The 13,886-nt window shown below is 46.4% G+C and overlaps 1 protein-coding gene across 2 annotated transcripts in view; it reads left to right on the top strand.

The window, feature by feature from the left end:
- Window positions 1–13,886, top strand: part of LOC147105623 (proton myo-inositol cotransporter-like) — a 227,407-nt gene that overhangs the window by 162,386 nt on the left and 51,135 nt on the right. For both annotated transcript variants that reach the window (XR_015081535.1, XM_086010171.1), the window contains exon 5: window positions 12,469–12,632. Coding sequence is in view for 1 of the 2 variants with exons in the window: in XM_086010171.1 (XP_085866297.1) it covers window positions 12,469–12,632 (164 nt within the window). In the remaining variant the exon portion in view is untranslated. The remainder of the gene's footprint in view (window positions 1–12,468; window positions 12,633–13,886) is intronic.

The raw sequence follows: 13,886 nt of genomic DNA, 5'->3' as shown, positions 1-13,886 counted from the left end.
CCTGAACAAATTTACAATGCTGATGAAACAGCTCTGTTCTGGCGCTACGTTCCTAGAAAAACATTAGCAACGGCTGATGAGAGTGCACCAGCAGGTTTTAAGGATGCTAAGGACAGGTTGACTGTTCTTGGGTGTGCCAATGCTGCAGGCACACACAAGTTAAAGTTGGTAGTGATTGGAAAAAGCCAACATCCGAGATGTTTGAAAGGTGTATGCAATTTACCTGCGCATTATTATGCGAGCAGGAAAGCATGGGTAACCAGAGGAATATTTTCTCACTGGTTCAATAACCACTTCGCACCAGCGACACGAGCTCATTGCAGGCAAGTTGGACTGGAAGAAAACTGCAAAATTTTATTCTTCCTGGACAACTGCTCCGCACATCCCCCTCCTGAACTTCTTGTGAAAAGTTATGTTTTCGGCATTAACTTTCCCCCTAATGTGACATCTTTAATATAGCCTTGTGACCAAGGAATTTTACGCTCCATGAAGAGAAAGTATAAAGATGTTTTTTTGAACTCTATGCTTGATGCAATCAACAGAGGCGAAGGAATCCAAAGCTTCCTGAAAGAATTCAATGTTAAGGATGCCATTTATGCAGTTGCTAATGCTTGGAACGATGTTGACAAACCAACATTAACAAATGCTTGGCACAGACTTTGGCCTTCAACGATGTTTCATGAAGATGGACCTGCAGATGACGAGTTTGAAGGATTTCCTGTCAGTCAGGAGAAGATGATGATATCAAACCTCCTCACTTACGCCAAAGGTTTATCATCCGAAAGTGTAAATACGTTAGAGGAAGCTGACATCGAAGAAGTGCTGAACATTGACAATGATGCACCTGTTGTGAATTCGTTGAGTGATGGGGAAATTGCTGAAATGGTGTTAAATAAAGACAAGCATGAGGACAGTAGTGATGATGATGATGACATTGTGAACACAGGTGAAAAAATCCCCATAGACGATATGGTGACAATGTGTGATCAGTTAATTGCTGGCCTTGAAAAACGTGCATTTATCAGTGAGCAAGAGATTATGCAAGTTTACTCAATTAAAGAGAGACTGCTTAGACAGAAACCAATGTTAATGAGACAGATGACACTGGAAGAAGTCTTTAAAAAGGCTGTCTGTCGTAGTCATGCTTCATCACTTGAGAATCCTGTTCCTGGCCCATCTTCAGATGTCCAACTCCAACCTGATGACAATGATGCCAACACTGATGTACACTCTTCTCCAAGATCCTCAAGCCAGATGTAATGTACCTTTATTGCATGTTTATGTACAGGTATTTAGCTTAGTTTGTACCTGTACATGTTTGAAGTTTTACTGAATGTTTTCCTTACAAATAAACTGTACTACAGTATTTATCCCTGTAACTACAGTATTTATAGTCGTTATTTATCCCACCCTTTCGGATAAGGGATAGTGTATCCTTTATCCGCACTCCCGAAAACCGAATTACCTCTGAAAACCGAAGTGTTTTTGCGCACCTTCCGAAATCCGAAATTTTCCTAAAACCGAAACACGGCTGGTCCCGAGGTTTTCGGATAAAGGATAGTCTACCTGTATTATTTAGATGCTCCTGCAGCCTGCTGCTTAGATTATTATGCACCATCTAAAACGTATTCGCCCCATTGCTACCTTGAATTAATGCGTTTTTCTTTGTTTAATTGGAAGTCTCGTGGAACTTTGTCAAAAGCTTTGAAAGTGTAAAGTATTATAGGAAATAGTTTAATGTAATACTTCAGTTTTTATCGTGGAATACTGATCATGATGCTTGATCTTTAACGCTGCAGCATTCAAAGCTTATAGTACAGGTAACTTGATTATTTATAATGACTGTTTTAACTGAAATAATGCAACAAAAGTTCTCAGCTAGATGCTAGAGATTTTTTTATTTGTTCATGGACACTTAGAAAATAATAATAGGATTGGGCAGAGTCAACACAGATTTTTGAAAGGGAAATCATGTTTGACGAATCTGTTAGGGTGTTTTGAGGTTGTAACTAGCAGAATAGATAAGGGGGAGCCAGTGGATGTGGTGTATTTGGATTTTTAAAAGACATTCTATAAGGTGCCACACAAGAGGTTATTAAACAAAATTAGGGCTCTTGGGATTGGGGGTAATATACCAGCATGGATTGAGGATTGGTTAATGGACAGAAAACGGAGAGTAGGAATAAACGGGTCATTTTCGGGTTGGCAGGCTGTAACAAGTGGGGTACCACAAGGTTCAGTGGGCCTCAGCTATTCACAATTTTCCTCTGATTTGGATGAGGGGACCAAATGTAATATATCCAAGTTTGCTGATGATACAAAGCTGGGTGGGAATATAAGTTGTGAGGAGGATGCAAGGAGGCTTCGAGGGGATATAAACATGCTAAGTGAGTGGGCAAGAACATGGCAAATGGAATATAATGTGGAGAAATGTGAAGTTACCCACTTTGGTAGGAAAAATAGAAAAGCAGAGTATTTTTTAAATGGTGAGAGATCGGGAAATGTTGGTGTTGAGGGACCTGGGCATCCTTGTACATGAATCACAAAGTTAACATGCAGGTACAGCAAGCAATTAGGAAAGCAAATGGTCTGTTGGCCTTTATTACAAGAGGATTTGAGTATAAGAGTAAAGCAATTATATAGGGCCCTGGTGAGACCACACCTGGAGTATTGTGTACAGTTTTGGTCTCCTTACCTAAGGAAGGATAGACTTGCCATAGAGGGAGTGCAATGAAGGTTCACCAGACTGGTTCCTGGGATGGGAGGAGTGTCCTATTAGGACAGATTGAGTAGACTGGGCCTATATTCTCTAGAGTTTAGAAGAATGAGAGGTGATCTCATTGAAACATACAAAATTCTTACAGGGCTTGACAGGGTAGATGCAGGGAGGATGTTTCCCCTGGCTGGGGAGTCTAGAACCAGGGGTCCAAGTCTCGGAATAAGGGGTCGGCCATTTAGGACTGAGATGAGGAGAAATTTCTTCACTCAAGAAGGTGGTGAATCTTTGGAATTCTCTACCCCAGAGGGCTGTGGAGGCTCGGTAGTTGAGTATATTCAAGACTGAGATCAATAGATTTTTGAATATTAAGGGAATCAAGGGATATGGGGAAAGTGGAGAGGCAGAAGAGCAGCCATGGTCTTATTGAATGGCGGAGCAGGCTCGAAGGGCCAAATGGCCTACTCCTGCTCCTATTTCTTATGTGGGCATCGCTGGCAAGGTCAGCATTCATTGCCCATCCCTAATTGCCCTCGAAGTTGGTGGTGAGCCGCCGCCTTGCACCGCTGTAGTCCGTGTGGTGAAGGTACTCCCACAGTGCTGTTAGGTAGGGAGTTGCAGGATTTTGACCCAGCGACGATGAAGGATATATTTTTAAGTCAGGATGGTGTGTGACTTGGAGGGGAACTTGGAGGTGGCGGTGTTCCCATGTGCCTGTTGCCCTTGTCCTTCTAGGTGGAAGAGGTCGCGGGTTTGGGAGGTGCTGCCAAAGAAGCCTTGGTGAGTTGCTGCAGTGCATCTTGTAGATGGTACACACTGCAGCCACGGTACGCCGGTGGTGGAGGGAGTGAATGTTTAAGGTGGTGGATGGGGTACCAATCAAGCGGGTTGCTTTTTCCTGGTTGGTGTTGAGCTTCTTGAGTGTTATTGCAGCTGCACTCATCCAGCTGAGTGGAAAGTATTCCATCACACTCCTTACTTGTGCCTTGTTGACGGTGAAAAGGCTTTGGGGAGTCAGGAGGTGAAACACTCGCCGCAGAATACCTAGCCTCCGACCCGCTCTTGTTGCCATGGTATTTATGTGGCTGGTCCAGTTAAGTTTCTGGTCAATGGTGACCTCAAAGATGTTGATGGTGGGGGATTCGGCGATGGTAATGCCGTTGAATGTCAAGTGGCGGTGGTTAGATTCTCGCTTATTGGAGATAGTCATTGCCTGGCACTTCTGTGGCACGAATGTTACCTGCCACTTATCAGCCCAAGCCTGAGCGTCATCCAGGTCTTGTTACACATGGGCATGGACTGCTTCATTATCTGAGAAGTTGAGAATGGCGCTGAACACTGTGCAGTCATCAGCGAATATCCCCATTTCTGACCTTATGTTGGAGGGAAGTTCATTGATGAAGCAGCTGAAGCTGGTTGGGCCTAGGACACTGCCCTGAAGGAACTCCTGCTGCGATGTCCTGGGGCTGTGATGATTGACCTTCAACCACCACAACCATCTTCCTTTGTGCTAGGTATGACTCCAGCCAGTGGAGATTCCCGTTGACTTCAGTTTTACTAGGGCTCCTTGATGCCACACTCGGTCAAATGCTGCCTTGATGTCACTCCCACCTCACCTCTGGAATTTAGCTCCTTTGTCCATGTTTGGACCAAGGCTGTAATAAGGTCGGGAGCCGAGTAGACTTGGTGGAACCCAATCTGGGCATCAGTAAGCAAGTTATTGGTGAGTAAGTGCTGCTTGATGGCACTGTTGATGACACCTTCCATCACTTTGCTGATGATTGAGAATAGACTGATGGGACGATAATTGGCTGGATTGGAGATCTTCCCTCCATGGCCACCAACCTCATAGTCCTCCAACCCCTCACAACCCACTTCTACCTCCTTCCCAAGATCCACAAACAGGACTGCCCTGGTAGACCCATCATTTCAGCCTGTTCTTGCCCCACGCAACTTATCTCTTCCTATCTCGACTCTTTTTTCTCCTTGTCCAGTCTCTTCCCACCTACATTCGCGACTCTTCCGACGCCACTTTAACAGTTTCATGGCCCCAACCGTCTCCTTTTCACTGGACGTCCAATCCCCCTACACCTCCATCCCCCACCAGGACGGCCTTTGGGCGCTCCGTTTCTTCCTTGAACAGAGGCCCAACCAGTCCCCATCCACCACCACCCTCCTCCGCCTGGCTGAACTTGTTCTCACATTGAACAACTTCTCCTTTGACTCCACTCACTTCCTCCAAATTAAAGATGTTGCTATGGGAACCCGCATGGGCCCTAGCGATGCCTGCCTGTTCATGGGATATGTGGAACATTCTTTGTTCCGGTCCCCTCCCTCACCTCTTTTTCCGGTACATCGATGACTGTATCGGTGCCGTTTCCTGCTCTCGCCCTGAACTAGATAAGTTCTTCACTTTACTTCCAATTTCCACCCTTCCCTCACCTTCACATGGTCCATCTCCGACTCTTCCCTTCCCTTCCTTGACTTCTCCGGCTCCATTTCTGGTGATCGACTTTCGACAAACATCCACTACAAGCCCACCGACTCCCACAGCTACCTGGACTACACTTCCGCCCAGTCCGCTTCCTGTAAGGACTCTATTCCATTCTCCCAGTTTCTCTGTCTCCGCCGCGTCTGTTCTGACGATGCCACCTTCCATACCAGTGCTTCCGACGTCTTCCTTTTTCCTCAACCGAGGATTCCCCTCTACTGTGGTTGACCGTGTCCATTCTATTTCCCGCACTTCTGCTCTCACCCCTTCCCCTCCCAGAACCACGATAGGGTTCCCCTTGTCCTCACCTTTCACCCCACCAGCCTCCACATTCAACGGATCATCCTCCGCCATTTCCACCACCTCCAACGTGATCCCACCACCAAACACATCTTCCCCTCACCTCCCCTTTCAGCATTCCAAAGGGACCGCTCCCTCTGCGACACCCTGGTCTACTCCTCAATCACCCCCAACAGTCCTTCTCCTTCACCTGGCACTTTCCCGTGCAAGCGCAGGAGAATGCAACACATGCCCTTTTACCTCCTTCCTTCCCACTGTCCAGGGCCCCAAACACCCCTTCCAGGTGAAACAGCGATTTACTTGTACTTCTTGCAATTTAATATACTGTATTCGCTGCTCACGATGCGGTCTCCTCTACATTGGGGAGACCAAACGCAGATTGGGCGATCGCTTTGCGGAACACCTCCGTTCAGTCCGTAAGGGTGACCCTGAGCTTCCAGTCGCCTGTCACTTTAATTCACCGCTTCACTCCCACTCTGATCTCTCTGTCCTCGGGCTATTACATTGTTCCAATGAAGCTCAACGTAAGCTCGAGGAACAGCACCTCATCTTTCGATTGGGCACTTTACAGCCTGCCGGACTCAACATCGAGTTCAACAATTTCAGATAATTATCCCTGCCCCCATTTTTCAAGCAGTATGATTTTTGCCACTCCCATTTGCAACATTTTATCTTTCCTGCCTCTTACAAAAGCACAGGATGTTCTTTCAATTCCTTCCTCCCCTCCTAACCCACGCCCCCCCCCCCCCCCCCGCTTTCTCTGCACCTGCTTAATATCTGTTCCACCTCCAGCTTTTTCCAGTTCTGATGAAGGGTCCCAGACCTGAAACGTTAACTCTGTTTCTCTCTCCACAGATGCTGCCTGGCCTGCTGAGTATTTCCAGCATTTTCTGTTGTTATTTTGGATTTTTCCTGCTTTTTGTGGACAGGACATACCTGGGCAGTTTTCCACATTGTCGGATAGATGCCAGTGTTTGTAGCTGTACTGGAACAGCTTGGCTGGAGGCGCGGCTAGTTCTGGAGCACAAGTCTTCAGCACGACAGCCGGAATGTTGTCGGGGCCCATAGTCTTTGCTGTATCCAGTGCGCTCAGCCGTTTCTTGATATCACGCGGAGTGAATCGAATTGGCTGTAGACTGGCTTCTGTGATGGTGGGGACCTCAGGAGTAGGCCGATATGGATCATCCACTCTGCACTTTTGGCTAAAGATGGTTGCAAACGCTTCAGCCTTGTCTTTTGCACTCACGTGCTGGGCTCCACCATCATTGAGGATGGGGATATTCATGGAGCCTCCACCTCCCGTTCGTTGTTTAATGGTCCACCACCATTCAGGACTGCAGAGCTTGGATCTGATTCGTTGATTGTGGGATCGCTTAGCCCTGTCTGTAGCACGTTGCTTCCGCTTTTTAAACATGCATGTAGTCCAGTGTTGCAGCTTCCCCAGGTTGGCACCTCATTTTTAGGTATGCCTGGTGCTGCTCCAGGCATGCTGTTCTACATTATTAAACCAGGGTTGGTCCCCTGGCTTGATGGTAATGGTAGGGTGAGGGATATGTCAGGTCATGAGGTTACAGATTGCGGTGGAATACAATTCTGCTGCTGCTGATGGCCCAGTTTTGAGCTGCTAGATCTGTTCTGAATCTATCCCATTTAGCATGGTGGTAGTGCCACACAACCCGATGAAGGGTGTCCTCAGTGTGAATGTCTGTGCGGTGGTCACAATACTGCCATGGACATTCATCTGCAATAGCTAAGGACGAGGTCAAGTAGATTTTTCCCTCGTGTTGGTCCTGTCGCAGACTCAGGCTGGCAGCTGTGTCCTTCAGGACTCGGCCAGCTTGGTCAGTAGTGTGCAGAGTAATGGTTGAGGGCCACTCCTTCCCAACTGTATACCACAGTGCAGCCACGTGGTGGGTCTGAACATACCCCAGGGATGGTGATGGAGGAGTTTGGGACATTGGCTGAAAGGTATGATTCTGTGAGTATGACTGTCAGGCTGTTGCTTGATTAGTCTGTGGGACAGCTGTCCCAATTTTGGTGCAAGTTCCCAGATGTTGCTGAGGAGGACTTTGCAGGGTCAACTGGGCTGGGTGTGCCGTTGCAGTGTCCGTAGCTGGTGCCGAGGTCAATGTCCGGTTTCATCTTATTATTGTGATTCATAGCGGCTTCTTACAACGGAGTGGCTTGCTAGGCCATTTCAGAGGGCAGTTAAGAGTCACATGGGCCAAACCAGGTAAGGACAGCAAATTTCCTTCCCTAAAGGATATTACCACTATGAAAACCAGATGGGTTTTTACGACGATCATTTCATGGTTACCATTACTGATACTAGCTCTTTAATCCAGATTTATTTAGTTAACTGAATTTAAATTCCCCACCTGCCATGGTGGGATTTGAACTCACGTCTCTGGATTATTAGCCCAGTGGCATCACCACTATCTACCATTGGAGCTGCACTCACCCAGGCAAGTGGAGATTATTCCATCACACTCCTGACTTGTGCCTGGTAGATGGTAGAAAGGCTTTGGGGAGTCAGGAGGTGAGTCACTGCAGAATATCCAACCTCTGACCTCTTGTTGCCACAGTATTTATATGGTTGGTCCAGCTAAGTTTCTGGTCAATGGTGAACCCCAGGATGTTGTTGGTGGGGCATTCGACAATTGTAATGCCGTTGAATGTCAAGGGTTAGACTCTCTCTTGTTGGTTATTATTATTTCGTATAGCAAAACTTATCATTTCTAGCAATCTAATCTCATAAGGGTCAAGATTTTTTCAGTATAAAAGATACTTTGGGCTAGATCTTAAAGTGCTTTCACACTGGGAGCTGGCTGGGGATGGGGGCTAGTGGTGGGTTTTATAGCGCGTGGGAAAACCGGAAATATGTTCAGCGCAGAAACCTACGACTCACCACAGATGCTGCCTGACCTCCTGAGTATTTCTAGCATTTTCTATTTTTATTTCAGATTTCCAGCATCCGCAGTATTTTGGTTTTGAAAATGTTAAGCACGTCTGTCAAAGGCTTTTTAACTCAGCCACCTCTTATTTTCCTTCCGGGTTTCCTGTTCAATCAACAGCAGCAGGGTGAGGTGGACTCACATGATGCAATCTCAACTCCAGTATTTAAAGGGACATTCCAAACGTGCAAGTTGAAGGAGTTGGAGCTGGCTGTTGGAGAACTGGAACTGTTGCAATTGAGTCGAGATGGGCAAAGGCTGCTCCCCACTTCAAAGATGCCTCCCTGGATGTGCTGCTTGGAGTTGTGAGGAGTAGAAGAGAGATACTCTTCCTTAGTAACAAGAGTTGGAAGTCTGCTGCTGAGACGCAGAAGGCGTGGTTGGAGGTTGACGAGGAGGTCAGCAACAGGAGCGTAGTGCCACAGTCCCTGGATTTAATGCAGAAAACGGTTCAATGACCGAAGCAGGGCAGGAAAGTTGAGTACAGTGCCGCATTCACCTACATCCTGCTGTACGCATCACCCCACTCCTCATTCTGCCTTCTTGGGCCTACTCCATCACATCACTCCTTGCACCCACTTACCTTGCAGGTGCACCCATCCTTGTCTTTGTATCCACTTTCTCACATACCCATCTATCCAGGCACCATGCCCACTCACCCTCACCCTTATGCAATGTCATGCCTCTCCCTCATAGTCACCTTCACCAAATGCACTCCATCCATTGGATGGACACATACCATTACACTCGCTCATGACGTCTCTTCTGTCCCTCTTTGCAGAAGAGAGCACAGAACACCAGGGAAAAGGAGAGAACCAGAGGGGGCCCCTCCACAGATCACACAGCTGACAATTGCAGAGGAGGAGGCACTGGAGATCTGCGAAGTTACGGCGTCGCAGCCTGTGGATCTACGGGGATCTCCCAGCTACCTGGTGACATGTATAAATAAATGCCACCCACATTTGATTCGGCACTCAGTCATGTTGACTTGGTTTCAACAGCGAGTGAAATATAATCATCATCTTCATGATAACTTGCAACATTCTTATCTTGCCACAACGAATTCATGTCTTTTATCTCTCACAGGGCCTTCACGTGCACAGCAGGAGTCGATGGATGTGGCAGGCAACAAGTCCTCATCGGAGCTGAGTCCTTTTGAGGGTGTATCGTCATGCAGACCATGCACCAACAGATACTTACATTTTGGTGGGACCAGTAAGGCAGATAGTTGGGTTTTCACTTGGTGGCTCACACTTCACAAGTGAGCAAGAGCAGATGGTGGAAACAGGACAGCAGTGGGAGTCTGCATCGGAGGGGACAGCAGTGGGAGTCTGCATCGGAGGGTGCAGCCCTCTCCAAGCTCTGTTCAGCTGGCCACAGATGCTGTACACTCTCCACTATTGCAGAGAGATTGGAAGAGTTCACCTCAAGCATGATGGAGTGATGTAACAGGCCATTGAGATGATGATGTCTTCTTCCATGGATAGAGTGGCCAGCACCATGGACCGTCAAACGCTCCAATCACATGAGCCCATGCATGCCTGGAACACCACCGTGCAGACTCTAGATGACATGTTTGCCACCTTAAATAGGTTGACAGATGCCTTAGCCTTGGCCTTATAGGGCGAAAAGGGACATGGAAGTGGGGACTTCACTCAAAGTGCTTCTACTTCTCACCCACAGCCCACCTCTCAGTCAGTAAACCACATGCTGCCTCGTCTCCCAATGGCCGAGTCTTCCCCTACACAGGTGCAGGTGGAGCAGTCTTTGACGGGGGCCTTCACAGGCTCCAACACCTAGAGGACGTCGGCCAAGAGCACCTCAGTAGACAGAGCAAGGATCTGAGCAGCCTGCCTCTGCCTCTACTGAAGTCACACAGGTTGCACCAAGTAGGAGTAGCAGAAAAAGGAAGAGTAAGGCTTTGTAGTTGCACAAGGGTATGCACATGGGTGTCTGAGAAAATGTTGTTTTGATAAGTTTCTGTTCTTTATTTACATAACATAAATGTTATTCTCATTCAGCACTTTTCCGTCTTGTCTATTCTTGGGGGCTGGGTGGTAGGTGGCCTTCTAAATTGTTCGATGATGAGGACATGAATTGATGGGGACCAATGGAAGATTGTTGAAAGGGTGGTTGGTTGATTGCAGTACTGCTTTGCGTCAGTGGCATTGGTGAGGGGGAGGAGCAGGAAGAGTGATGTTTGCATTTCCTTGTGACATTGCCCTCCTCACCCTCCTCCTCCTCCTTCCTCCGCCTCTTGAGTCATCCGAGGAAGATCTGAGCTCTTCGTCTTGTTTCTCCTGCAGGTTTTAGCCTCGTTGTTGCACAATGTTGTGCAGAGCACAGCAAACCACAACCATTCTAGAGACCCTGGTGCATACTGAAAGGCTTGATTGATCGGGTTTCTGACAGGTTATGAAACAAGTTTGAAGTGGGTATCCCTTGTCGCCTAGAAACCACCCTTAAGTCTGTTTCCAGGTTCGAAGAGATCAGGGAGCTTGGACTGCCGCAGGACAAAAGCATCATGGCAGCTGACCGGGAATCTTGCGCACACCTGTAGAAACATCTTTTAGTGGTTGCACATCAACTGCACATTGATGGAGTGGAAGCCCTTGTGGTAGACAAATACTCCGGATTGTCCTGGGGGTGCCCGGATTGCCACATGTGCAGTCGATGGCATCCTGCACCTGTGGGAAGCCGGCCAGAGCTGCTCATTCTGACTGGCATCATTGCTGGCAAAACCTTACATTGCCGGCCCTGGCAAACAAGCCATCAGCCACCAGCCTTATGCATTTGTGGGCGGCCGACTCGGAGAGCCTGGGTATGTCTGTGGCAGAGTCCTGGAAGGATTTGGAGGCAAAAAAGTTGAGGGCGCTGGTGATTTTGACAGCCACCAGTAACATGTGGCCACCAGGTGCAGCAGGTCTACTTCTAGGAAGCTGCACATGTCTGCCACCACGTGCCATCCTGAGACACTGATGCTCAGACATGTCAAGGAAACTCAGCCTCTGCATGTAGACCCTGTTTCGTGGGTATTGCCTCCTGCGAGTAGCACCTCCCTGCTGCTGCCTTTGCCTGTGGAGCTACACATCTGTGAGCAGCAGACTGCTGCGGGTGCTGGTGCTGTTGCTGGTCATCTTGGTCTTCATCTGAGGTCCAGTCCAAGGCAGCAGAAGAAGCACCCATTCTGATGTGATCTAGCAAATCTCCAAAGTGTAGAAAGTAACTCCTCAACAAAAGTACTGTAAACATACCACTTGCAGGTAAGTAAGCAGCTGTGAGTACTGAGTATTTATTGCCATATTTTTCTGAAATTGATTTCAGCCCCCTCGATTGCTGCTGTGTACTCACCTAGCTTTCACTGGTAAGTTTCAGGAAACTCGTGGACCCTACATTAAAGTCAAAATTGAGCGATTTAACATATGGTAATTGGTAACCCGCCTCTCCCAAGGGGATTGCGTGCACACTGCCTAACGTGCTCAAGTTAAATGCGGAAGTCGACGGGTTGGAACCGACTTCCTGATGCGCTGAGGTTTTAACCCCGCACCCAAACCCACGCGCTCTTCCAGGTTAAAATTCAGTCCTTAGTTTTCAAACAGCATTAGATAGAAGGATTCAGTGTAGTTTGTTTTTAAGCCTTACACTGAAGGTGCCTCTTCGTCAGGGTCACTGAACCTGTGCAAGTAACTTTGACTGAAAACCAACAGTATTATTTTAATGAATGCATTGTATGTGTAAAGGGATTAACATTTGAAACAAATTTGCCAGGTCTTAAAAGAATGAAATTGTTAATACCATCCATTTATTTCTCTCTTTTATTAACTCTCTTTGTCCTGCTGAATAAATCATGATTGTATAATTGATGTAGTACAAGTAACCAAAATTTTAACTGTTAATATGGTTGGATTTTTTGTATTCATTCATGGGATGTGGGCGTCGTTGGCAAGGCCAGCATTTATTGCCCATCCGTAAACTACTAATATATTTCCTCCATTTGTTGCCTTCAGGTACTACAGTGCTACCATATTGCAGATGTCGGGAGTCCAAGATGACAAATTAGCAATCTGGTTGGCAGCAGTCACAGCATTAACAAACTGCCTTTTTACACTGGTTGGAGTTTGGCTGGTTGAGAAGGTAGGACGCAGAAAGCTCATCCTGGCCAGTCTTGCAGGTCGGTAAACTTAATTCCTCAATCTATACATATTCATAATAACAATAGCAACAAAAACCCAGCTATTGTTGCCCATAGAAGTAATGCAAATGAGGGAAAGACAAGGCTACCCTTCAAAAAAATCGGATGTTTGTGATGTCAACTCTTTTAGCAATTACTGCAAGTGCTCATCGCTAAACAAACAGCCTTATTTCTAAGCATTTATTTCCTTAATCATGATGTTATGCGGACTCTTTAGAGATCTAAATGTTTTTGAAGTTTATTTTAATTAGATATCCTATTATCCACAATTTGGCTTCTAAACGGCAATGTAGGTGTGCTGTTCTAATTATGCATGTTGATGGGATAGAGCAGATGGAGTTTTACTCTATTCTGATGATGCTGGTGACCCAAGAAACCACGATGAAAGAAGTGTTCGATTTTGCACCAGTTGCATTTCTGAACTTGATAGTACAATAGTTCGATAAAAATATATTTTTTAAAAGACGTGGAGGTAACCTATATGGAGCTAACATCTTACTATATCATGGTCTTGTATCTAGTGTGTATCTCTGTAGCAGCAAACCTTTCAAAGATATAGCACCTCAGTGCTGCATATGGGTAGGGCAAAAAATCATGTTTGGTAACAACATAACTGATTATTTGAGCCATTTAAATATCTATTTGACTAAATGTGAATGAATCGGAAGCAGCAAGAAATATTGGCGAGCAGCTAAAAGCAACCAGAAAACCAAGCATTGAAATTGCTCAACTGTTTTCTTAAATAATTGTTGAGCGCACTACTGCCTATTGCTCATTGGATGTTCTGGTGGTGCTCAGCATGCCACAATTCTAACGTCCAATCAGACAGGTTGGTGACACAATTTAATCTTCAATGCTTTCGAAAAGTAAATATTGGTATTGTTAGTAACAAGAAGTAAAAATCTGCATATACTGGAAATCTGAAACAAAAATGCTGGACACACTTAGCAGGTCAAGCAGCATCTGAGGAGAGAACAGAGGTTAATGATTCAGGTCTTGGGGTCCATTCAGTGATTCCAGCATTTTCTGTTTGGTATTGTTAGTGTTGTGTTCTGGAGAGGGCACGCTCTACCACCTATGAAAAATGATGAATCAGAGAAAAGGTTATTTCCCCATGTGTTCTTTCCACCAGCTATTCTGTGTAGCTTGCTAGCATTGCTTATAGGTTTCATGTAAAGATAGAAGCAGTGCATCTATCGTTTTCTTAACTGTTTACCTCTTCATCTTGAACAT

The sequence above is a fragment of the Somniosus microcephalus genome, chromosome 17 (genome assembly GCF_052327205.1).
Source record: "Somniosus microcephalus isolate GS21.2 chromosome 17, FLI_Smic_1.0, whole genome shotgun sequence".
Lineage (NCBI taxonomy): Eukaryota > Metazoa > Chordata > Chondrichthyes > Squaliformes > Somniosidae > Somniosus > Somniosus microcephalus.
The sequence above is the reverse complement of the archived record's forward strand: the minus strand, read 5'-3'. Positions and strand labels throughout refer to the sequence as shown.